The following is a 25,288-nucleotide window of genomic DNA, read 5'->3' as shown; positions in this document are numbered from 1 at the left end:
TGTGAAACTCCTTCCGATTTGCGGATTGAGAGTTCCGGATTTCTTTTTAAGATTAAATGTAGCCAGTCCATTCCAGCAATTTCCTTTTCTCGGTTAAATTTGTGATGTTGGTTATATTTCTCAGCTAGTTTATATGCCATGGTATGTACTTCTGTCCTTGTCGGTGCAAATCCGAAATTTTGTAATTTTATGATATGTTTTACCAACTTTTCCTCACATTCTTGTGTTAGTACAGGCGGCCCATCCAAAGGTTTTTTCGTAAAGCACCCGTTTGTTAATCGTCTCTTCAGCGTTGACCATGGAACGTGAAACTCCTTTAACTCCTTTGAGGTTTTATTCAGGCTCATTCCATTTTGCACCGCTTTTACGGCATCGTTAAGATGCTCCTCTGTCCAATCAGCACGGCTGTATCCTTTTTGTCATTTGTAAAATGTAGGCATCTTTGCCTGGAACAATGGCGGTAGTTAGAACATTTACCTTTTTAATCGCTGATAAACCAAACTGTACTTGCAAAAAATATATAAAAACTAATTTTTAAATTAACGATTGTATTGAGACGTCGGATAAAACAGAACATAACTCTCGCATGGGATAGGAAACGCTAACATTTCATGACTTGTCAAAAACCCTGGTTGGGATGTACCTAAATAAAAGCTTTACACATAAGAAAAGTCCTTCACCATATCACCCCTGCCCGAGTTCACCATTTCTCCCATTTTCTATGGGTGAAACGGTGAATAGCACGGCAAGAAGTTCAAAACACTAGACGCAACGATTTCTAGGTTGTGTAGTACATAAGCAGTATAAAAAGGCAAGATATATCAAAAAATACCCCGCGGACCACGCTACCTGAAGTAACATCTACAAATGCATGCAGCATAAAAAATTATTTAGCATCGGAAACAGTTTTGTACAAAGTACTTACGGTTTTTAAAACGGGGCTGGTTTTCAGCACGTGCACACTGCACGGATGATCAGAGACTGTTGGCATGCAAACATATAGAGACGTCTGTTTAATCAGTAAAGAATTAAAGCAATTCACCTTTTCACCCGATCCACCATATCACCCTGACTTACTCTACTATTAGTACAGTATGGGGCAAATAAAAGTGGCACGGAGAACAGAGTTCCAGCATACAAAGAAACACAGCAGAGGAATGGAAATACAGAACTAACCTGACTATAACAGATGTTGAAAGTGACCACCATGCATCTCTTGAGGCATTTCGGCCCTGGTCAGCTAGTTTATGAAGGCGTATCGAAGCTGGACTGCTGGAACTGCTTCAGTCTTATCCGAAATGTTCTGCTGCAGTTCTTGAAGACTATGAGGGTTGTTGCGATACACCTTAGACTTGAGGGCTCCCCACACAAAGTAATCGCACGCTGACAGATCAGGTGACCTGTGTGGCCAGCTACGGCCGATACCAGACTGATCTCTGCTAACAGCTCTGCCAGGCTTTAACTGAGGATTGTGTAAAAGTGCTCCAAGTTTCGGCCAGCTGCATGAGCAGTTGCTCCGTCGTGTTGGAAATAATTGTAGGTTACTTAAGGCTGCCACAAATGATTTAAAAATTTTGGCAATGTAACGCGCCGAAGTCAGCGGCTGAGGAAGAAGATGGGACCAATAATGCGGCACACCAAACCTCAACCTTCTGATCATGCCATGGTGTTTCATGTAAGTTATGCGGATTCTCCGCTGCCCAGAACCTGTGATTCTGAGAGTTGACGTAACCACTCAGGTGAAGCCAGGCTTCATCAAACGTAAAGAACAGATCTATGTCCAAGCCATTCCTTGTTATCTCAGTGAACAGCCACTCACAAAACTGGAGGCGATGAGGAGCATCTGCTGATTTTAATGTATGGAGAACAGACACTCGGTAGGAATGCGTGTGCAGGTCTAAGTGGAGTATTGATTCGCATGATTGAGGTGATATGCCGGTCTCATTCGACGGAATCAGGTTGGTTTGGTAGGACACTGAAGCATTTTCTGGTGAAATGCATCCACATTTACTATTGCGGGCGCTTTTCGGCACGTTTGTTGACTGGCCGGTTCACTGCGTTAGACTGATCGGCTAACCGGGCGGGCCTAGCTGCATATACATTTACGCGCTAGGATAAAAAATATTTATAGGATGCTTTTATTTGTCTGGTTATTTAGCTATTGTCGTTAAATGTGATGTGATGTCTTAAAATAATAAGCATATTTTTTATTCACAATGAGATTTTCACTCTGGAGCGGAGTGTGCGCTGATATGAAACTTCCTGGCACATTAAAACTGTGTGCCCTACCGAGACTCGAACTCGGGACCTTTGCCTTACGCGGGCAGGTGCTCTACCATCTGAGCTACCGAAGCACGACTCACACCCGCTACACACAGCTTCACTTCTGGCAGTACCTCGTCTCCTACCTTCCAAACTTTACAGAAGCTCTCCTGCAAGGTTTGACACACGCCAGGGCCGGACGTCCACACAGGCCAGGGACACCCGTTGTCCGTCACCTTACGCAACACCAAGAGCATGGAGGACGATAAACAGCTTCGATTGACTGACCCTACCACTGACTGATCCTACCATTCGATTCTCTGAAACGTCGATCACAAAGTTATTTTAATGGAATGTATCGCTCTTTGCACCATTCTCATTGGGCTATGAGCTGACAGCGTTTCATCCTCTCTTAAACATCAAAGTTCGCCAACGTCTGATTAAAGAAAATTCGTATGTATAAGTTATGTTTCCAGGTCTGTGACTGCACTGAATGCTTCTATGAAGCCAAACTGCCACAGTGTACCCTGGGTGGAGAGTACAGTGTAGTTTGTCAAAGGGAAACGTGGTAGAGCCAGGGCCGGCTCGAGAACGTTTTTTGTGCAAGAGCAACTTATCGTTGGTCCCCCCCCCCCCCCTCTTTCCATCCCCTTCTCCCCCGCATTCTTTTAGCCGTGTCAGTTTTCGCCAGCAATTGTGATACGCACTGTATACAAATCTTGCATTTGGTCGCCCCACCCGGCTTGCCGCCCCAAGCGGCCGCTATTAATTGTGATACGTCCTGTATAGAAATGTTACAGTCGTGCCGCCCCTGGCGCCGCTCTTAGCTTGTCGCCCTAAGTGGCAGCTTTTATCGCTTTGGTCTTACACAGGTCCTGCAGTCACTAGGAGGACATGGCAAGTGGCATCGCCCAATTTCCAGAAACTTCGCTCTGTGGAAGAGGGGGCAAAATAAACGAACACATGTCTGGGCTTACCGGTAGCTACTCGACCGTTTCTGAAAAAACGACGGTCAAAGTTTTCGAACTACTTTCCAGGTAGTTTATGTACCTTATACCGGGCGAGATCGTCAGACGAAATGGTGGTACCGTGGTTGTCCTCGCGGCTTCTTAAGTTTGCGCCCCGTGCTCGAAACCCGAATATTTGCTTTATTTTTGTTTTTCATTTATATACCCATGTCTGTACATCACTACACTAATGGTTTCCAATGTATATTGATATAACGTTGTACATATTCGTCTGCTAGAAAGAATTAAAGAAAAAGAATGAGAAAATTATTTGAAATCGTTTTCGGTGAAATTCCTGTTGTATATGTTGATTCACAATCAGTTGCAAGCGCCAGTTTCCGAAAAAGTGATCGCATAGGTTGCCGAGAAATTACTGCCAACATGTGAAATATTCACGACTGTTAACGCCGTTTTTTTCCCAAGTAAGATTCATACGAAGAACTGTGAGTGCGGTAAACCTGCATCCGAGCAATGTTTTTTTTTTTTTTTTCTTTATTGTGATTTTGATCACCTTATACAAGGCGGGCTGTCAGCAGCAGAGTACGCCGCTCTTCAGTCTAGAGTTTTACAATAAGTAATACATATAGCGGGCACAGAGAATACAATCAAAACGGCGGGCAAAAAATGTAGACACTAAAAAACACAAAACATGGAGCCGTTCACGCTGGACGAGAAACATCACTAACACTAGTTGACACGGCGCACATAACATGGATGATGGCGACGGTACACGTGAACAGTGGTTGCGTGACGGTGAACAAACACAAAACACAAACGAAGGCACACACACGAGACACTGATGGCAATGACCTCCAGCGCGCGAATGTTCACTGTGCATGTGCGAGTCCGGGGACCTGCCAAGAGAAGAGGAGGAGGAAGGGGAGTGGGAGAGCGAGAGGGGAGATCAGAGATGCCACGGGCAGGGGAGATAGGGGGAGGGAGGAAGAGGGAGGGGAAGCCCGGGGGAAGAGGTGTGGAGGGAGGGGATGGGGGAAAAGGAAAGAGAAGGGAAGGGAAGAGAAGGGAGGGAGGGTGCCTAAAGGAAAGGACACCGGAAGTGGGGGGTGGGGCAGGGTCAAAGTTGATAGGAGGGGTAGATGGAGGGGAGGAGGACATCATCAGGGAGGGGGAGATGACGGAAGCCACCTTGGGAGACGGTAAGGAGGGTGGAGAGATGGAGACCGTGTGGGACGTGGGAATACAGGCGCGGCAGCGGGCAGGGGTGGAAGAGGATGGGTGAGACAAGTGGATCAGGAGGATCGAGTTTGTGGGAGGTGTACAGGATCCGTATCCTTTCAAGGAAAACGAGGAGGTGGGGGAAGGGGATGAGATCATACAGGATCCGCATGGGGGAGGGGAGACAGATGCGATAGGCGAGGAGGAGAGCATGGCGTTCAAGGATTTGTAGGGATTTATAAAAGGTAGGGGGGGGGCGGAGATCCAGGCTAGATGGGCGTAACAAAGGATAGGGCGGATGAGGGATTTATAGGTGTGGAGGATGGTGGAGGGGTCCAGACCCCACGTACAGCCGGAAAGGCGCTGAGGAGATGGAGTCGGGAGCTTGCCTTGGCTTGGATTGTCCGGAGATGGGGAGTCCAGGAGAGGCGACGGTCGAGGGTGACGCCAAGGTACTTAAGGGTGGGGGTGAGGGCGATTGGACGGCCATAGATGGTTAGATAGAAATCGATGAGGCGGAAGGAAGGGGTGATGTTGCCTACAATGATCGCCTGGGTTTTGGAGGGATTGACCTTGAGCAACCACTGGTTGCACCAAGCGGTGAACCGGTCAAGATGGGATTGGAGAAGGTGTTGGGAGCGCTGCAGGGTGGGGGCAAGGACAAGGAAGGCGGTGTCACCGGCAAACTGGAGAAGGTGGACGGGGAGTGACGGCGGCGGCATGTCCGCCGTGTACAAAAAGTACAGAAGGGGGGAGAGGATGGAGCCTTGTGGCACACCGGCGGAGGGGAAAAAGGTGTAGGAATCTGTGTTATGGATGGTGACATAGGAAGGACGGCGGCAGAGAAAGGAGCCGATCAGACGGACGTAGTTAATGGGAAGGGCGAAGGTTTGGAGCTTGAAGAGGAGACCAGAATGCCATACGCGGTCATAAGCTCGTTCGAGGTCCAGGGAGAGGAAGATTGCGGAGTGACGGGAATTAAGCTGGTCGGAAAGGAGATGAGTGAGGTGAAGGAGAAGGTCGTCGGAAGAGAAGGACGGCCGAAAGCCACACTGGGTAACGGGAAGGAGGCGGTGCTGGCGGAGATGCTGGTGGATGCGTCGGGTGAGGATAGATTCCAGGACCTTGCTGAAGACTGAGGTAAGGCTGATGGGACGGTAGGAGGAGACGGCGGACGGCGGTTTGCCAGGTTTAAGGAACATCAGGATATGGGAGGTTTTCCACAGGTTGGGGTAGTAACCGGTGGACAGGACTACCTTATAGAGCCTGGCCAGGGTGGAGAGGAAAGAGACAGGAGCTTCACGAAGGTGACGGTAGGTGACACGATCGTGACCAGGAGCGGTGTTGCGTTTTGTGCGGAGTGTAGCAATGAGAGCCTGTATAGTGATAGGGGCATTGAGTTCCGTGTAGGCAATGTTGTCCAAGTACTGGAAACCAGGTGCGAGGGGAGGGACAGAGGTGTCAGTTCGATCGCGGACATCCGGGAAGAGGGAGTAATCGATCTGGGGATCATCGGGGATGGAGAAAACAACAGAGAGGTAGGAGGCAAAATGATTGGCCTTACTAAGGGAGTCAGGGAAGGGGTGATCATCATGGAGAAGAGGATAGTAGGGGGAGGGTTTAGTTCCGGTAAGGCGACGGAAGTCGGACCAGAACTTGGACGAGTTGATAGTTAGGGTAGCATTCAAACGGGTGCATGTCTGTCGCCAATCACGGCGTTTCTTAGCTGCAAGCAAATTACGAATGTGTCGCTGGAGTTGCCGGTGGCGTCGTAGTGTGTCCAGGTCACGCATGCAGAGGAAGGCACGGTAGGGACGGCGGGATTCACGGAGGAGCAGGACGGCCTGTGGGGGTAAGGTAGGATGGTGGGGGTGGACGGCGACAGTAGGGACGTGGGCCTCCATGGCCTCAGACAAGGTGTGCTGGAGAAAGGAGGCGGCATGGGTTACATTGTCAGGGTGGCGGTAGGAGAAGGGGTGGCTATCGAACTGCGTTGAAAGGGTATCCCGGTAGGCATTCCAGTTGGCACAGGAATAGTCATGGACGTACTTAGGGGGAGGGTCATTACGAGGGTCGGGGTGGGGCCGACGACCGTCTGAAATGGTGAGGAGGACAGGGAGATGGTCGCTACCAATAGGCTCCAGGACATCCACCGTTATGCGGCAAGGAGGTTGGGGGAGGAGAGGATAACATTGGGAGTGGAGTTGGATTCGGGATGGGTGTGCTGGGGGATGGGGATGAGGTCGCCTTGAAGGGAGGAGAGGAACCGATGCCACCGCCGTAACTGGGCGGCTGAACGACTATGGATGTTAAGGTCGGCGGCGATCACGTAGGAGGAGAAGGTACGGTCCATGTGGGAGAGGAAATCGAAGGGAATAGGGGCGTTAAGGCGTACATAGATGGTGGCGCAGGTAACAGTAAGGCTGGGGAAGAAGAGACTGAGGATCAGGTGTTCGGTGGGGTCGGGAAGGAGAGGTTGGAGCCGAACGGGGATCTGGCGGTGGTGACCAATGGCAACTCCGCCACGCGCAATCAGGAGGGGATTATCGGAGCGGTGAAGGAAGTAGGGTAAAGTGTGGACGGTGTGGTAGGGTTGGAGGAAGGTTTCATTGAGGAGGAAGGCATCCACGCGGTGGGTGGGAAGGATGTGCAGGAAGAGGTTCTTGTTGGCGGGAAGGGAGCGGATGTTGTTGAAAAGGATACGGTGCTGTCGTGCCATGACAGGGATTTAAACTAGGGTGTCAAGATGGGAGAAGGTGAAATGGGCCTGGTTGTTGGAGTAGGTGGCATACATTTTTAGTTGGAAAATGGAACGGGTGGCGAGGGATATCTGTTGGAGGGTGTGCGGGCGCTGAAAAGGATAAACATTCTGAAGGACGATGGTGAGGAATCTGATAATGTTCTCAGCGGTAGGTGGCATGCGAAGGGAATTGCCGGGAGGGGTGGGGGCGTCCAGAGGGCTGACAGGAACGGTGAATTCAGGAGTGATAGGAGGGGGTCGGGCCTTACATTTCTGGGAGTATGTAGGGTGAGGGAGGTTACAGGTATTACAGGAAGGGGGGACTGGAGATTGGGGCACTGTCATAAAAAGTGGGCTTGCCTACAGTGCGGGCAGGTGAGGGCCTCGCGGCACTCAGATGTTGGGTGTGCATTATACCACAAGCACCTTAGAAATCCTGGGACGTCAGATCCGGTGAACATGCGGGCCATGGTATGGTGCATCGACGACCAATCCACCTGTCATGAAATATGCTATTCAATACCGCTTCAACCGCACTCGAGCTATATGGCGGACACCCATCATGTTGGAAGTACATCGCAATTCTGTCATGCAGTGAAACATCTTGTAGTAACATTGGTAGAACATTACGTAGGAAATCAGCATTTAGATTGCCAGCGATAAAATGGGGGCCAATTATCCTTCCTCCCATAATGTCGCACCATATATTAAGCGGCCAAGGTCGCAGCCATCGTGGATTTTAGGTTGCCCAACAGTGCATATTATGCCGGTTTACGTTACCGCTGCTGGTGAATGACGCTTCGTCGCTAAATAGAACGCGTGCAAAAAATCTGTCATCGTCCCGTAATTTCTCATGTGCCCAGTGGCAGAACTGTACACGACGTTCAAAGTCGTCGCCATGCAATTCCTGGTGCATGGAAATATGGTGCGGATGCAATCGATGTTGATGTAGCATTCTCAACACCGACGTTTTTGAGATTCCCTATTCTCGCGCAATTTCTCTGCTACTGATGTGCGGATTAGCCGAGACAGCAGCTAAAACACCTACTTGGGAATCATCATTGCCGACCGGAGTGGCCGAGCGGTTCTAGGCGCTACAGTCTGGAACCGCGCGACTGCTACGGTCGCAGGTTCGAATCCTGCCTCGGGCATTGATGTGTGTAATGTCCTTAGGTTAGTTAGGTTTAAGTAGTTCTAAGTTCTAGGGGACTGATGACCTCAGAAGTTAACTCCCATAGCGCTCAGGGCCATTGAGCATCATCATTTGTTGCACGTCGTGGTTGACGTTTCACATGTGGCTGAACACTTCCTGTTTCCTTAAATAACGTAACTATTCTGCGAAAGATCCGGACACTTGGATGATGTCGTCCAGGATACCGAGCAGCATACATAGCACACGCCCGTTGGGCATTTTGATCACAATAGCCATACATCAACACGATATCGACCTTTTAAGCAATAGGTAAACGGTCCATTTTAACACAGGTATTGTATCACGAACAAATACCGTCCGCACTGGCGGAATGTTACGTGATACCACGTACTTACACGTCTGTAACTATTACAGCGCCATCTATCACAAAGCAAAAAAGTGGTCCAACTAAAACATTCTTATTTCTTTACGTACTATACGAATATGTAATAAAAAATGCGGGTTCCTATTTTTAAAAAAACCGCAGTTGATATCCGTTTGACCTATGGCAAGCACCATAGCGCCACCTGGTTTCCCCCTTCAAGCTGGACGAGTTTCGTTCTTTGTAGTTTTTTCGTTTGATGCTTATTTCGTGAGATATTTGGCCCGGTCACTATCAGTGGACCACCCTGTATAATAAATGTGTGACACTTATTGCGAAATCCAGTTTTAATTTTACAGTTAAGATAACATGCTTGTATTCTCTAATTTGATATGAAACAAAGAAACATTCGTGTAGTAACCTTCGACGGACATGGGTAGATAAATGGAAACAATAAAAATAAAATAAGTAAAAACAGTAATCGGGTTTCGAACACGGTGTGCAATATTAAGAAGCCGGCACGCTAACCATTTTTTCCTTTCTCTTTCTCTTTCTCCCTCTTTTTTGTCAGTAACCACTGATCCACTATTTCGTTCGAGTACATCGCGCGGCACATAAAATGGTTCAAATGGCTCTGAGCACTATGCGACTTAACTTCTGAGGTCATCAGTCGCCTAGAACTTAGAACTAATTAAACCTAACTAACCTAAGGACATCACACACATCCATGCCCGAGGCAGGATTCGAACCTGCGACCGTAGCGGTCGCTCGGCTCCAGACTGTAGCGCCTAGAACCGCACGGCCACCTCGGCCGGCTCGCGCGGCACATAAAGTACCTCAAAAATACCGCGAAAAATTTAACCGTCATTTCCTCAGAAAAAGTCGAGTAATACGGATAAGCCGAGGCAAGTGTTCGCTTGTTTTCACTCATCTTCATTTCAGCGAATTTCCTGGGCAATCAGATAATGGCCCTTGCCGTGTTCTCCTTGTCACCTAAACTGTCTCAACATGGTGCCAAAACGGCAGGGCCAGGTGGTGCGGAGACAGAACCTGCCACGGAAACGTGTGTTGACGGCAGAGGATCGCACTGAGACAGAGCACTTGTTGTGGGGGTTATTTAAAATTTACACACTCTGAAACATAGCGACAGTGGGCTGCAAATTAACGTTAGAAGAAAACAAGCATACACAAAAGACAAATGAAACGCAAAAACGTAATAAATGAAAACATAATGCTCTGCAACAGTACACTATTTACTGCTTTATGAGAGCTGATATATGACACAGAGCAGAAATCACACACACACACACACACACACACACACACACACACACACACACTATTACCCTTCCCCCATGCTTAGTAACGTATAACGAACAGAAATCGTCAGGATTCAGGCTGCGGCTTTGACAATTCTCATGGTACGAAATACATCTCACGGAACAATTCAACAGCAAGTTGTCACAGTACTAGAATTAATGCCAAAGTGAAAGTCATTCTTTTTCTCTGTCTTTCGGAACTAATGATGTCGACCAACTAACGCGAGTGCACAACGGAATTCATTATAACCTAGTGCCCACCAAAACTGTCTCACAATACTGCCGCAAATTTCATTTTAATAATACAGATTTCTTATTTCATATTTGTTGATGACAATCGGTCATGCGTTTGAGGGTGACATGATGTATACCAAACAAACACAAAAAACCCTCAAAATATGCAATGACTACAAAGTAGAAAGGTAGCATTCTATATGATTATTATCCACGTGTATCTGGACCCAACATATAATGCCAATTATCCTTTATAATAAAGATAAGAAAACTTCCGTCTTTTGCAACTGAAATTTATTCTTGAGTACCACCCTTGTTTCGCTTATTCATGTTAGACATCTTCAGTGGTCTATAATACATAAAAATTATTTAAGTAGATATATTCTGAGGTGAGATTTTTGCAGTTTGTTTATATCTAGGTATTTCGATTTATAGTTATTTACGCATGTTTCTGCTTACATTAATTTTTGTGTGCTGCTCATGTAGTTAGTAGTTGTTCTACACATGGAAAATGCACATAGTAATTGTTTCCTTCAGTAAATATTTCTTTGCACATAGCTTATACTGTGGAAAACTGCACATGTTGCACTGGTCTTGGTCACATGCTTTAGAGCTGACTGAGGGTTCTTGGGAGAGTGGAGTGGTACGTTGGGATATCAACTGTTACAGACTGCTCCTAAAACAAGTAAATCGAATCGCCAGCACCTCATTACTATATAAAATACTAGAAAGAATAAAATACCACATAGAATCAACAACGAGAAACAAATGGGAAGAACAAGAAGAGAAATTAAATAAACTTATGAACAAAAAACATGTCTGATTAACTTAACTGATATTAATAATTGCAGTCACTTCTCCCCAGCTGTTAACTTCAGTTATGCTTTATCATACAGATAAGAATAATTCCTTCCTATTCAACTACATTTATTTTTGTGTACCAAAGGTCTTACGCCTATTCATGCTTGGCATCTTCAGTGGTCATTAATACAAGGAAAATTATTTAATTTTACATTTCTTGATATGAGATTTGTAGTGATTCTTGCCATCTCATTTAAATCTAATTATTTTACAGCTATATATGTGTGGCTTTTACTTACATTCATTTTATATCCAACTAGTCGAGTTGACTAGAAGAAGGGATCGATTGGTAGGACATGTTCTGAGACATCGAAGGATCACCAATTTAGTATTGGAGGGCAGCGTGTAGAGTAAAAATCGTAGAGGGAGACCAAGAGAAATACACTAAGCAGATTCAGAGGGATGTAGGCTGCAGTAGGTCCTGGGAGATGAAGAAGCTTGCACAGGATGGAGTAGCATGGAGAGCTGCATCAAACCAGTCTCACCACTGAAGACCACAACAACAACAACAGTCAAGTACCAAGCATTGCCTTGGTATGTATTTATTCCAATCTTATATTAGTCCATCTATTCCTTCCCCCTTTCTCTGTCCATCTCCCACTTTCCCACCTCTCTGTCCACCTCCTCCACCCTTCTTCCCATCCACCTCCTCTACCCCCACTCTCTGTCCATCTGCTCCTCCCCCTCTGTCCATCTCCTCCCTACTCTGCCATCTTCTCCTTCCCCATATGTCATTTCCATCTTCTATCCTCTGTCCATCTCCTCCGTCCCCGTTCCACTCTTCATCCCCTTCTCCCACTCATTCTGATCATCTCTTCTTCCTCCCTGACTCTGTTCACCTCCTTCTTCTTCCTTCCTCTGTCCATCTCCCCTAGCCCTATCTCTGTCCGTCTACTCCTTCTCCCATATGTGTCCATCTCCTCCTTCTCCATCTCTGATTGTGCATCTCCTCCTCCCCCTTCCCTCTCCATAATATAACCCTCACCTCAAAGGAGGATGATGGTTCTTACACCCATAGCATTTCTTTCCAGGTCCTAACTACATAGTGAATGTACCAAATTTGATTGAAATCGTTGCACGATTTAGGATGAGCTTTTTATACATGGTTTTGCCTGTGTATGCCCCCCTAAAATGTACTTCACATAAATTTAAAATATTTCACACGTATTTCACCGGTATCTCTAGTGAATTTCGTGCTGCCTTTTCAATTGCACACAGCACAATGTTTATGATACCGTATCTCCATAACTATATGTCATACAATGATATATTTTTGTAGGTACATTCAGCGACATGTGGGGATACTGTCTGTGAAATGTCTTCTGAATAGAGTTAGTAGTAAAGAAGTAGTAACGAAGTAATAAGGATAACATGTCCTTTTCATGCATCTTGGTTATTATGATAGGTCATACAATGATATAACTTTTCTCATGTGTTCAGTGGTAGATGTGAATACTGTCTGCAAATTGTGTTTTTACTTCACAAACAGCGAAAATGTAGCAGGGGATAAACTTGTTTACTTTTTATTTTCATCATTATGTGGAGCTTGTCAACGAGAAACCGTTGTGTAGAAGTTTGAAATTATATTTCATGTTTGTTGCAAGTCACTTGGTGTTCTCTGTCTCAAATTTAGTATGAATAAAATATGGGTATTCATGTGTCATGGGCTAGACTGCTTTTCACCCTCCCCATCTCCTTTAATAAATAGATGGTTCGTACTCTCATACTGACATTTTCCGGACAGTAAGGGATATTTATACTAAGTTGTAATGAAATCGTTCCAATGGGTTAGAAGGAAACGTGGAACATACAAAAATATAAACTTCTGTTTTTATATTATGTATGTATTAATTATGCATCCATTTGTTGTACTATATGAGCTAAGTGCACATAACGCAGGTTTCTTCCAATTAATATGTAACACAATTTACACCCATACCAAACAATACATCTCTCAACAGGAAATGGCACACCATAAAATACAACTCACACACAAGATCAGTAATATCTTCAAAAAATACAAAATTAATACGTCATTTAACACAAATAACACAATTCAGAAGAAACTAAAAACTGAGACAGAAGAGAGAGATAAATACAACAGTTCAGGAATATATAAATTAACATGTAGTAGCTACACCTCTGTGTTGCGATGATTGCAAGAATTTTAACATGAGGTTCAACTCACTGACGAGTGAATGTATCCATTCCAGAACAAACAGTAAAAGAAAATCACTGTTTTGTTGAAATAAAAATAGACATGACAATATTATGCCTTAACAACGAAAGAAATGGAATGCTCACCCTACAGTAAGAAATTTCAAATAGATCATAAATAAAAATGATAGTATTCTCTATGACCAAAAGAACAATAATGGAAGAATAATATTCAATCTAATTCACAGTTTACCATCAAACAAATTACACATACATATACACAGTGCTCCACCACTCACCCTTCCTTGATCCCCACCTCAACACCTCCTTCCACTCTCCCCCTCTACAGCTCCCATCAGCCCTAAGATAGCCCTAAAACATTTGAGAAGAACGTCTGCAGTGTGGTACAGGATAGGTTATGTGCAAAGAAATATTTAAATGTTACATATCAGTTGTGAGAAAGCTTTCCTACATGCATTTAGCACACGCAGAACAACAAGTGGATTCATAAAAAGAATGTAAAATGAAATGTAAATAAAAACCATAATCGTGTAATTGTAAATAGAAAAAGGTAGCTTTTAAATGAGCTGTCAAGAATTGCAATAAATCTTACATGAAAATATGTCAAATTAAATAGTTTTTTTGTATTATAGATTGCTGGAGATGCCTAAGACGCACAGGCAAAACATGTTTGGCACACATAAATAAATTCACTTGCAAAATACGGAATTTTGTCTTGTGTGTATGATAAACTGTAGCTGAAATAACTTAACTGATGTAACACTCACGAAACAAGAACAACAGTTACTTAAGATAACTCCCAAACATAACCAGCACATCCACAAAACACATAACACAAAAGAATTCTAATTACTGACAGTGAGTACATTGTAGAGGAACATGGTAAACTAATACTTTGAGTTGAATCCAGGGCTAATGAGAGAGGAGGAGGAGGATATTAGTGTTTAACGTCCCGTCGACAACGAGGTCATTAGAGACGGAGCGCAAGCTCGGGTGAGGGAAGGATGGGAAAGGAAATCGGCCGTGCTCTTTCAAAGGAACCATCCCGGCATTTGCCTGAAGCGATTTAGGGAAATCACGGAAAACCTAAATCAGGATGGCCGGAGACGGGATTGAACCGTCGTCCTCCCGAATGCGAGTCCAGTGTGCTAACCACTGCGCCACCTCGCTCGGTCGCTAATGAGAGAGCATAATGGCAGAGGAAATGAAACAGGTAATCAGGAAGAACAAAATAATCGATCAGTACAAAAACAAAAACATCGGAACATCTGCTGAGAAAGACATTAACAGTACACACAAAAAAAAATCGAAATTACTCAACATTAAATCAGACAAAGGAAACATAATGGTCATAGTAACTGAGAAAGACTACATAGGAAAAGCACAAAAATTCGTGAAAGAGAACAACATAACGAGGTTAACCAGTGATCCAACACAGATACCAAAGGAACTTTTAGACACTCTTAAAAAGCCTCACACGCAAAACCAGATAAAAAGATTGACACAAAAGAATTGTAAAGTTTCAACCTTAACAACCATTCCAAAAATTCACAAACCTAATATTCCAAGCCGACCAGTGGTATACTTAAGAAAAGCTCCATTATACTGATGAAGGAGACATATGCACACATTCCTACAGAAAATCTTCTTACACTTAAACAACAGAAACCTTGAAAACACAGGATACATATTCAGCTTTATTTGCTGTTGACCATTAACATAACAGAATAGGCTTTATTTGTTATACATAGTACTGATATGTTTAGTTATACACACAATTACATACATTAACTATGCACTTTAAGTTTTAACATATGTTTGATGTAGTTTATTACATGCACAGTCACAGATATTTATGCTTAATCATATGAAGCATTTATACTGAATTACCTACTCAACTACAAATATTTACCCATAAATTTTAAATTTTAACATATGTTCACATTTTTATCAAAATGATCTGTTATATTATAGAATGGATTTTCAGCCAGCCAGCTGTACATTTTTCTTTGAAATAATTTAGAAGGCATTGACCATTCTGAGGATGGTAATTTGTTAAAGATTTTTAAGGAACTGACTGTGGATGAGTGGGCTCGTTTTACTATTCTGTTTCTCGGAATATCCATTTTGATTTTTCCTCTGGTGTTGTTATGGTGCATATCTTCTGTTATATGAAATTCTTTGATGTTTGTTTTAATGTATAGTGATGTGACAAATATATACACATTTACAATTGTAAGTATATTGATTTTTCTAAACAGAAGTCGGCAGTGATCTGTTCGTTCAGTCCTACACATTTCTCTTATGACTTATTTTTGTATCTTCAATATATCACCTATGTGTGTAGAGTCGATCCACACTAGCAGTCTATAGGAAATGTGAGACTGAAACAGTCTAAAATATGTCAATCTTAAATAGTTAGGAGAAACTAAATGTCTCAGTTTCCACATTAGGTATGTTACCCTTGAAATTTTTTTGGTAATGTGAATCATGTGTTCTCGCCAGCTCAGTCTGGAGTCAATATGGACTTCTAAAAGTTTAACTGTACTAGCTTCTATATCGTTAGATAGCCCTGACAGAAGATGCTGGGTCTTGTCAGAATTAAACAGCAGTTTGATAGAGGACAATCATTTTACTGCAGCCTTTAGTGATTCCAGGAACATTTGTTGTTGAGAATATCAGTAGCCTCCCCATCAGCAACACTTTTGTCTTTTGTTATTACATCCATGTACACACATATACTGGCAGAAGTAACTATAAACATTGTATATCAACAACTTAAATAAACGAAAGTCTCAGACACACAAATAAATGAACTCTCATCTATACTAAAGCTAATCACAAAACAAAATTATTTTACTTTGAACAACTTCTATTTGCAAAAGGAGGAGCTGCCTATTGAAACCCCGGTCAGTGGAACTTTTTTGGGTCATATAGAGAACATAATAGTCAACAGCATTGTGAAACCGGAAGAGTGCTAAATAATCGATTGGTTCTGATAGGTGGATTATGTAATTTATCTCATAGATGAAACACAAGGTAAGATATGTAGAAAAGTTACACAATAACATCAACACAGCCCACCCACAAATACGCTTTAAAATGGAAACTGAAAAAAAAAAGAAAAAAAAAACAGGAAAAAAATTTTCTCGACCTCACACTAACAATAAACAACAACCAACGCAAATTTGCCATCTACAGAAATTCTACAAGCACCAATACTGTTATCCATAACACATCAAACCACAGAACAACACACAAATATCCCAATTTCATACAAATGCTCCATGAGTTGAACAGAACACCTATCAAACATTCTAATGACACATACACAAACTAACGATAATCATATTGTTCTTGGAAATGGATACAAAACAAACACCGTCAATAGGCTCAGCCACAAGATAAAAATGAAAGATAATCAAATTGGCTGTTCACATAACTGCAGAACTAAAGAGTCACAAAACACCGAGGCAAGTAACATCACATAGAGAAAGAGAAACAAAATGCAAACACTAACATATAATAATAAAGTAATACATAGAATTGCAAACTAAATGAAGAAGAAAGGGATCCCAGTGGCATACAGAACAAATAACACAACACGAAAAGACTGAAAGTAGACATTAGAACTGTATACGAATTCAGCAATGCAACTCCTGTCAATCCCAATATATAGGACAGACATGCAGAAATTTCCGAACAATGTACACAGAAGACTTGAGAGCTCTAAAGAGGGACAGGACACTTCGAGTTTCGCAGAACACTTAATAAATGAAAGCCATCACTCCCCACATATCGAAACTGATAAACACAGTCTGAAATACAGCACTGTTGAACTCAAGAATCAGTCTCAATGTGTGCTCAGCCTACAAGTAACGAGCTGAACTACAAAGTTTTCAGTGAGTGTTGTTAGTAGTGGCTGGAGCCGTGTTCAGAAGGCCTTAAGACCGTTGTTTTCACAGTGAACTTATTCTAATCTTTTCTTTCATCGATGACGATAAAAGTGGTTTTCCTTCACAGACGAGCTTGTAATGTGACGATCACAAAAATTTTACCTTCATCTTTGCGACAGAGATAGTTTGCCGTATTGCATTCATATATTGCATGACAGCGACGTTGTTCATTGGTCCGGTTGTACGTATTACCCATTAAGTTCGCCCCAGCTGAGAGACAGTAAACAGAAGCATTTGAAAGGTAGAAGTATAGAACAGAGGTAAGAAAGTGTCACTGCAACAGCGGAAAGAAAACCTCAGCGACAGTCCAGATGGTTGGTAGGACTGGTGCCAACAGCGACAGTTCGTGCTAGGGTTCTATTGCGACCAGTGCTGAGGCACAGGTAGAGAAACCATTACAAGTTTCTTAACAATAAGCAACAGGTACACTTCTCGATTCTGAAGCAGTGATAAGAATTAATACAATAGCATTCTTCTTGATGGAACATTTCAGACTGCGATAGCAGAAGTACGAATTGTTTGTCTTGCAGAATCACTACTCCATGGAAAATTAACAGAAAATCTAAGCCCGGAAGGCCACTCGGTAGAATTACAGTCTCGGGATCCAAATATATCAGTTGGACATGATACTGTGTCCAGGAAGCCCAATCGTGGAGGCCAAGTCTGCGTAGCAGTGACGAGAAGGCTAGTGGCTCCAAGTTACTATGAAGGCGGCAGTCGAAGGTCGGCATGCTGGCAGCACATTAGCCCAAGGTTGGCAGTGGAACTGCAGGATGTTTTACGGAGAAACACTGAGGAACGCGGCGGCGGTCGGTGTAATCGACCAGCTAGCTCGTGGCGTGAACTACGGTTCAGTGGTTGTCAACCGGCATAAATACCGTCGCTGCGCAAGGATACGATGTGACGTGGCATTGCGTAGGTAAAATAGTGCCCGCGACTGCAGCGCTGTGGCCATTGTGTGCCCTGCTGACAGCGAACCAGACGCCTCTTGTGGGAGCTGCCAGAGACTCTGTGGATGGCAAGTCAGCCCGTTGTCGTCCACCACAGAGTTTATTACGGTGCGGGGCTAGCGGGGATCGATGTTTCGCTTTCAGGCGTTTGTGCTGGTCGCAGCAGACGTGCCTAAAGCCTGGCCACCCACTGGTCATGGACATGTGGTTAGCGAGTATACCAGACATTGTCGTTGGGTGGTGAACGTACCTCGGGGCCCACCACACTGGTCTAGTCCCTGTAGCACGCCAAAGTCATCTTCACAGAGATCAATCTGTTTATAAACTAGAGCCACTCTTTCTAGATTCTCGTGTGGGTTTTGTTTGTCATCTGTGTGGTGTCACCTTCCCGGTGGCAACCTGATATTAGGCTGTAGTTGTAATGGTAATTTCCCGGATTCTGGATAATGGGGTTATTAGGCTGTGTAGAACGCCTATGTAGTAGTGTCGTGAGTTTCTTTAATACTTCCAAGAGGTTCTGTTTTCTTAGATGTGCCCAACATGGTACAGTGAGGGCATTTGGTTTGTAGGGCGACATGAGCAGCACCGTTAGTGTTTTTTTATAGAGTTTTAATGCGTGTGTGCTGACGGAGACCTGCCTTAGCACAGGACCCGCTGGGGTACAGCCCGGTCCAGTTCCTGCCGGTGGTGGAGGACTTCCTGGCAGCGGGAGACGGTGAGGACGCGTTCCTGCACGGCGACCCGCGGGAGCTCATGCGCCGCGGCCTCTTCGCCAAAGTCCCCTTCATCGCCGGCATCAACTCCAACGAGGCGCTGCCCTTCGCTCGCTTCAGTAAGTCTGCGCTGGTCTTCCACATATTACATTTATGCATACAGTTCATTACTCTTCATATTTTCTCAGTTTTCAACCCGTCTCTAATGACCTCTATGCCAACTGAATGTTAAACCCTAATCTTCCACTTTCGATTTAAAAAAAAAATTTAAAGGCCTTTCGAGAAATGTCTTTATGCTTCTCTGTGTTACAAATAACGCCTAAAAATAGAGGTCTGCATGGATGCGGATATCCGCAGTAATAATGACCAACTCCATTGCAGATATCCATGGCTGATTCTGAGGATGTCCGTAATTCCTACAAAGTTAAAGGACGGGGTGAATAACATGTATTACGTTTGTGATATAATGCCGCTATACTGGCTTGAATGCTTAGCATTCTGAAGACAATAGTGCGTTCTCTTGGGACTGCGAGTGCTGGAGATAACGAAATGGCCATCTTACAGATTTTCTGCACAGTTACACGCACACCCTGCTTCTGCCATACCACCATCTGCCTTACGCAATTGCTGTTTAATTTGCAATAACAGAGGTCACATACATAACTACAGAAAACTGCCACAATGCGACATGAAGGCTATTTCAGGGCACTCCATCCATCGGAATCTTCGTTCGTGGTCTGATTTCTGTTTGTAAGTCACACATCTCACAAACATGATTTCGTACAAAGTCAGTGGATCTATTAACTTTTCTCATAAATGGTTTAATAGTATGGTGAATTGATGTATCTATGATAGGCTATATGACTAAGATTTAACAGTGTGCTAGATGTCACGTCAACTTGCAACAGCCGGCCGTTGTGGTCTAGCGGTTCTAGGCGCTTCAGTCTGGAACCGCGCGACCACTACGGTCGCTGGTTCGAATCTTGCCTCGGGCTTGGATGTGTGTGATGTCCTTAGGTTAGTTAGGTTTAAGTGGTTCTAAGTTCTAGGGGACTGATGACAGATGTTGAGTCCCATAGTGCTCAGAGCCATTTGAACCATTTACCAACTTGCAACAGGACGTCAGTTGACTTTTCAATATTGAGGAAATGTTCTGTAGAAAATTACACACAGTCGGTTTCACAATATGACAGATTGCGTTGCATTAAATGTGGTCACGGTCCGCATCTACATTCTTTGTCTAAGGAATATAAATCAGGAGGTCCGACTTCAGCAGAGGAAAACTTGTATCAAGCCCGAATCTACGGTTAGAGCTCCTTTGTTCCTAATACCTTATTTGCCAAATTTTAATATGCGGCTAAGACACTGCGGATGCGGTACGGATAGCATATTTCTTGCGCTGTTAGAGACTTTCTGGACGTAGTAACTGTCTGAGTGGTTCACGGTTGGCGCGCTGGATAATGTTGTGGAAGTTGCACAATATTTGAATGAAAGAGGTGCTCGTCATCTTCAGGTGCTTACTGACGTGTTGGTGCACTAGCTCGCCGATATATGCGGGGGCTCGCTAGAAAAGTGTAGGCGATTAGGCGTGGGGCTATAACGTAATCATAGACGAATCATAGAGGACGTCGACACCCAGAACCCCCTGTTGGAGAAACCTTCGCATGCGCGAAGTGGGAAAAACACGGGTGCAAATCCAGACCAGGTTCTTGAAAACGATTCTCTTGTACATTTTTTAAGAATACAAGATCCAGTTCCACCAGGACTTCATAGGCTGCCTAAGGTACGTAATGAGTCCTGCTTTCCCCGATTATGAGCAATATAGGAGCCACAAAATACTCCTAGCAAAACATCTGGCTTCTCTTCTGGGCCTTCTGGTAGGAAAATGTGAACACCATACTCAAAACTCTGAAGATTTTATACAGTGACTGAAGAATTCGCGTCTCGAACCATCTGACTTATTAGTGAGTTTCAATGTAGGCTCTTCGTTCACACGAGCACCTCTCTTGGGTTCACTATAACTCATAGGAGCTGAGCTGGAGGAGGACGTCGTACATCTTTTCAACATGTACTTCAATAGAATTATTTTTTATTTAACAAGCAATATTTCGAGCAAACTGACAGTGCTGCTATGGATAGCCCTTTGCCTGTCATAGTAGCTAACTGTTTATGGTAGACTTTGTGGAAAAAGCACTTCAGTCGGATGTTTTGAAACCCAAATATTTCTGGAGGTATGTGGATGACAGCTTTGTAGTATCGTCACATGTGACAGGAAAGCTTCCTGCATTTCTGGAACACTTTGACTGTCTCCATCCGAGCACTTGCTTCACAATGAAAGTGAAGAAATGTGGAGACCACCCGTTTTTAGATGTCTTGGTCTGCAAAAAAGGTGAAGTTTTCTTGGGCCACAGTGTGTTCCGTAAACCAATTCACACTGACCTATATCTGCGAACTACCAGCTGTTATCACCCATCCCACGGTGGTGGTGTATTACGGACCCTCGTTTATAGGGCTACAGTTATCTCAGATCCAGCGAGATTAACAACATAACTTAGCCAATGGGTGCTTTGATAAGCAGATTCGAAATGCATTTCAACCTGCATACATTAAAACCCAAAAGTAGTCAGGAGAAACAGAAAACTGCACGAGGATGGTTTTCCTCCTCTATTTTGGTGGCTTGTCCTTTAAGATTGGTAGGATGTTCAAAAAACATCGAATAAAATGAGTCTTCCACCCTCTAGCGCGAGTGCAAACGATGCTGGGTCCTGTTAACGACATGTCTAAGGAGACCAGGGATACATAAAGTCCATTGCCAGTGTCGGAAATCACACATTGGCCAGACGTGTCGCACTGTTCAAGATACACTGAAGCTCCAAAGAAACTGGTATAAGCTTGCGTATTCAAATACGGTGCTGCTGTCATCAACGCCTACATAAGACAATAAGTGTCTGGCACAGTTGTTACATCGGTTACTGTTGGTACTATGGTAGTTTATTAAGATTTAAGTGAGTTTGAACGTGGTGATGTAGTCGGCTCACGAGCGATGGGACACAACATCTCCAAGTGGGGATTTTCCCGTACGACCATTTCACGAGTGTACCGTGAAGATCTGGACTCCGCTAAAACATCAAATCCCCGACATCGCTGCGGCCGGAAAAAGATCCTGCAAGAACGAGACCAACAACGACTGAAGAGAAACGTTCAACGCGACTGAAGTGCAACCCTACCGCATATTGCTGCAGATTTCAGTCCTGGGCCATCAACAAATGTCAGCGTGCGAACCATTCAACGAAACATCATCGATATGGGCTTTCGAAGCCGAAGGTCCACTCATGTACCCTTGATGACTGCAGACCACAAAGCTTTACGTCTCGCCTGGGCCCGTCAACACCGACGTTGGACTGTTGATGACAGGAAACATGTTGCCTGGTCGGACGAGTCTTATTTCAAATTGTATATTCAAGTTGATGGAAGCTCTGTAATGGTGTGGGGCGTGTGCAGTTGTAGTGATATGGAACCCTTGATACCTCTTGATACGAACTGACACTACATCCATTCGTGTCAATTGTGCATTTCGACGGAATGGGCAATTCCAACAAAACAATGTGACGCCTCATACGTCCAGAATTGCTACAGAGCGGCTCCAGGCACACTCTTCTCAGTTAAAACACTTCCGCTGGCCACCAGACTCCCCAGACATGAACATTATTGAGCATATTTGGGATGCCTTGCAACGTGCTGTTCAGAAGAGATTTCCACCCCCTCGCACTCTTACGGATTTATGGACAGTCTTGCAGGATTCATTGTGTCAGTTCCCTCCAGCACTACTTCAGACATTATTCATATTCATGATACGCCGTGTTGCGGCCACTTCTGCGTGCTCGCGGGGGCCATACACTACATTAGGTAGGTGTACCAGTTTCTTTAGTTCGTCAGTGTAGATACGCTGAACATAGACGTCACATCAGATTGGGTCAGCGAGAAAAGTCTGCTGTTACTGAACACTGTTTTGTCACGGGACATGTTTTGGACTGCGGAGAGACAACGATCCTTTCGTCCACCTCGAAATACTTGTACTACATCATTAAAGAAGCGTTCGAAATTCTCTTAAGTAACGACCTGATTAACAGAGACACAGGATTTCAACTTAGGCATGGGAACCTGCATTGGCTGTACTAATGCATCATCGGCCGCAGACGAACGAATCCAGCGAGTCAGCATAGACCGGGAATACAAATCAGGATCCTTAAACTGGGCGCCCGCCTACACAAGCCAAGCAATTTACGGCCGAACTTTTCCGCGTCGCGCATGCAAAGACTGAGGCCCGTTTCTCCGTCACGGAGCTTTGGATGTCGACTTCTCCTGTGATTCGTCTACGATTACGTTATTGCCCCACCCGCTAGTGCCTGCGTTTGTCTAGGAAGCCAGAGTACATACTGGCGAGCCAATGCAACAACACTAAATATGGAGCTTATTTTAGGTCCACAAAACTTCGTGAGAAATTAGACCAACTCAGACATTTCATTCACCATATTCGAGAAGTATGCAGCAGCAGAGCAGAACGCTGACATCGGTACTGAGTCCCCAAGGCATTACGGAAGAGATACTTACGGATCTGTCGCCTTTACGAGCCCTCTCAAGTGCAATAAATAAATTGGTGAAAATTAAACCTTGCCCTGTCACCGAGAAGCGGAGATCGCTGAAGAAGTGATGGGTCTTTTTTTAAAGAAAAAAAAAGCAACATTTCAGTAAGAACCTGAAGATGACGAGCATCTGTCTCGTTAAAGTATTGTACAACTTTCACAGCATTATCCGCCACTGAAGCAACATATTTCTTATCCCATTAGCATCTACATTCATGAGAAATGATGAGCCTGCAGAAATTTACTATAAGATAATAATTTTACAACTTCTTGACACGCAGATAAACTTGTACGTGTTTGTTTTGTGTGGACATCCTTGCACATCCTGTATATCACACTTTTATGTTCATTTTATGGGATTCCACAATTATCAAGCAATATTATTGAAACATTTAATATAAAATTTTCTTACAAAATTTTACCCTGTGTATATATCTCTCACTATGATATCCTAGTCGTAGCTCCGATTACCTACACCTGTACGAAACACACACTATGCCGTATGTTCTAACACGATGAGAGCATGAAACAGCCGTAAAGGGGTTGTAATCTATCCCAGGGACGTGCTAGATGAACAGACGGTGATATTTCTCTCCAGGATAAGTAGCAACCTATCCGTGGCCATGACGGTACCCCTTTGTTCCTTGATCCAGTCAGTGCTAGGCACGCAGCACACTGTCTGAATAACTGGGCGCCTTTGTGTGAGGGGAATGCATGTGGTAAGTAGCTGACTATCGAGAACAGCCACTATGCAGACGATAGACTGCACGAGAGGAGATATGTGATCCAGAGACTGCTTTGCGGTTTTTAACCACGCTAAGTGCTGTGCTGACTGGACGTCTTCACGCGGTTAAAACAAGCTAACAATTCTGGCACTCTGTTTAGGACGTGGTCAACCTTGCCCATACTGCTGTTCAAAAACTTCTTCTCCCTTGCATATTTTTCAGGGCCGTGTAAGGGTGCTAGTGACAACATTCAACCATGGATAAACTCTGTCCGACTTTCGCTGGTGTTTAAACTGCCAGTGACGCGTCAACTTGTAATACCATCCATATCTGTTCCCTGTGCCATTCTGTTTCCCTCGTACCTGAATAATTTTTGAAAAAAAAAATAAAAAACAGAAGAAAAAATACAATAAGCATGTAGCCTAGACATCTACCGACATGGACTGTTCAAGCCGCACAATGCTCACTGGCAATGTAAGTATCTCACATGGTTTAGGGTTATCGCACCATCGTTTGGTCTGCACAATGTCGCCAAGATACAGTGCTGTTTCATAGGTTGTGAATATTTCTTTATTTATGAACATTAGGGTAATAGCAGGTTCTAACAAGTCACATGCAGTTTCTTGACATTAAAGCCGCCGTAAGGTCACAGTAGTTAAGTGGCACTACATCCGCCGCCATCAACAACGTATTTTACATTTTCTGACCCTTTTACGCCTTTGCGTTTTATTTTTTCTATCTGTGCCATATTCTAATGTAACGTTGACTGCTACTGGAGGGTTCTGGACATACCTCTACAGCCTGTTTCTTCATGTGTTAAGGGCTGTCCGTAGTCTTCGCTTCTCGTTTTTCCTCTCTTTCCATTTCGTTCTTCGCTTGTCAACCTATTTTAAAGACCATAAGCAACGCCACTTGTGAAATATTTCCAATTTCTTTCACTCCGATTTTTCCACGGAGCATTCTTCATTTCTTTTGCCTTTCCGTTGTATAGCCAGAACCACCAGCTGGAG

At 44.1% G+C, this 25,288-nt stretch overlaps 1 protein-coding gene across 1 annotated transcript in view; it reads left to right on the top strand.

Moving 5' to 3' along the window:
- The window catches only part of LOC126157945 (juvenile hormone esterase-like), a 193,831-nt gene that overhangs the window by 121,213 nt on the left and 47,330 nt on the right, over nt 1-25,288 (top strand). Inside the window, exon 6 of the mRNA XM_049916409.1 lies at nt 18,846-19,029. Coding sequence (XP_049772366.1) covers nt 18,846-19,029 — 184 coding nt within the window. The remainder of the gene's footprint in view (nt 1-18,845; nt 19,030-25,288) is intronic.

This window comes from Schistocerca cancellata, chromosome 2, assembly GCF_023864275.1.
Source record: "Schistocerca cancellata isolate TAMUIC-IGC-003103 chromosome 2, iqSchCanc2.1, whole genome shotgun sequence".
Taxonomy (NCBI): domain Eukaryota; kingdom Metazoa; phylum Arthropoda; class Insecta; order Orthoptera; family Acrididae; genus Schistocerca; species Schistocerca cancellata.
The sequence above is the reverse complement of the archived record's forward strand: the minus strand, read 5'-3'. Positions and strand labels throughout refer to the sequence as shown.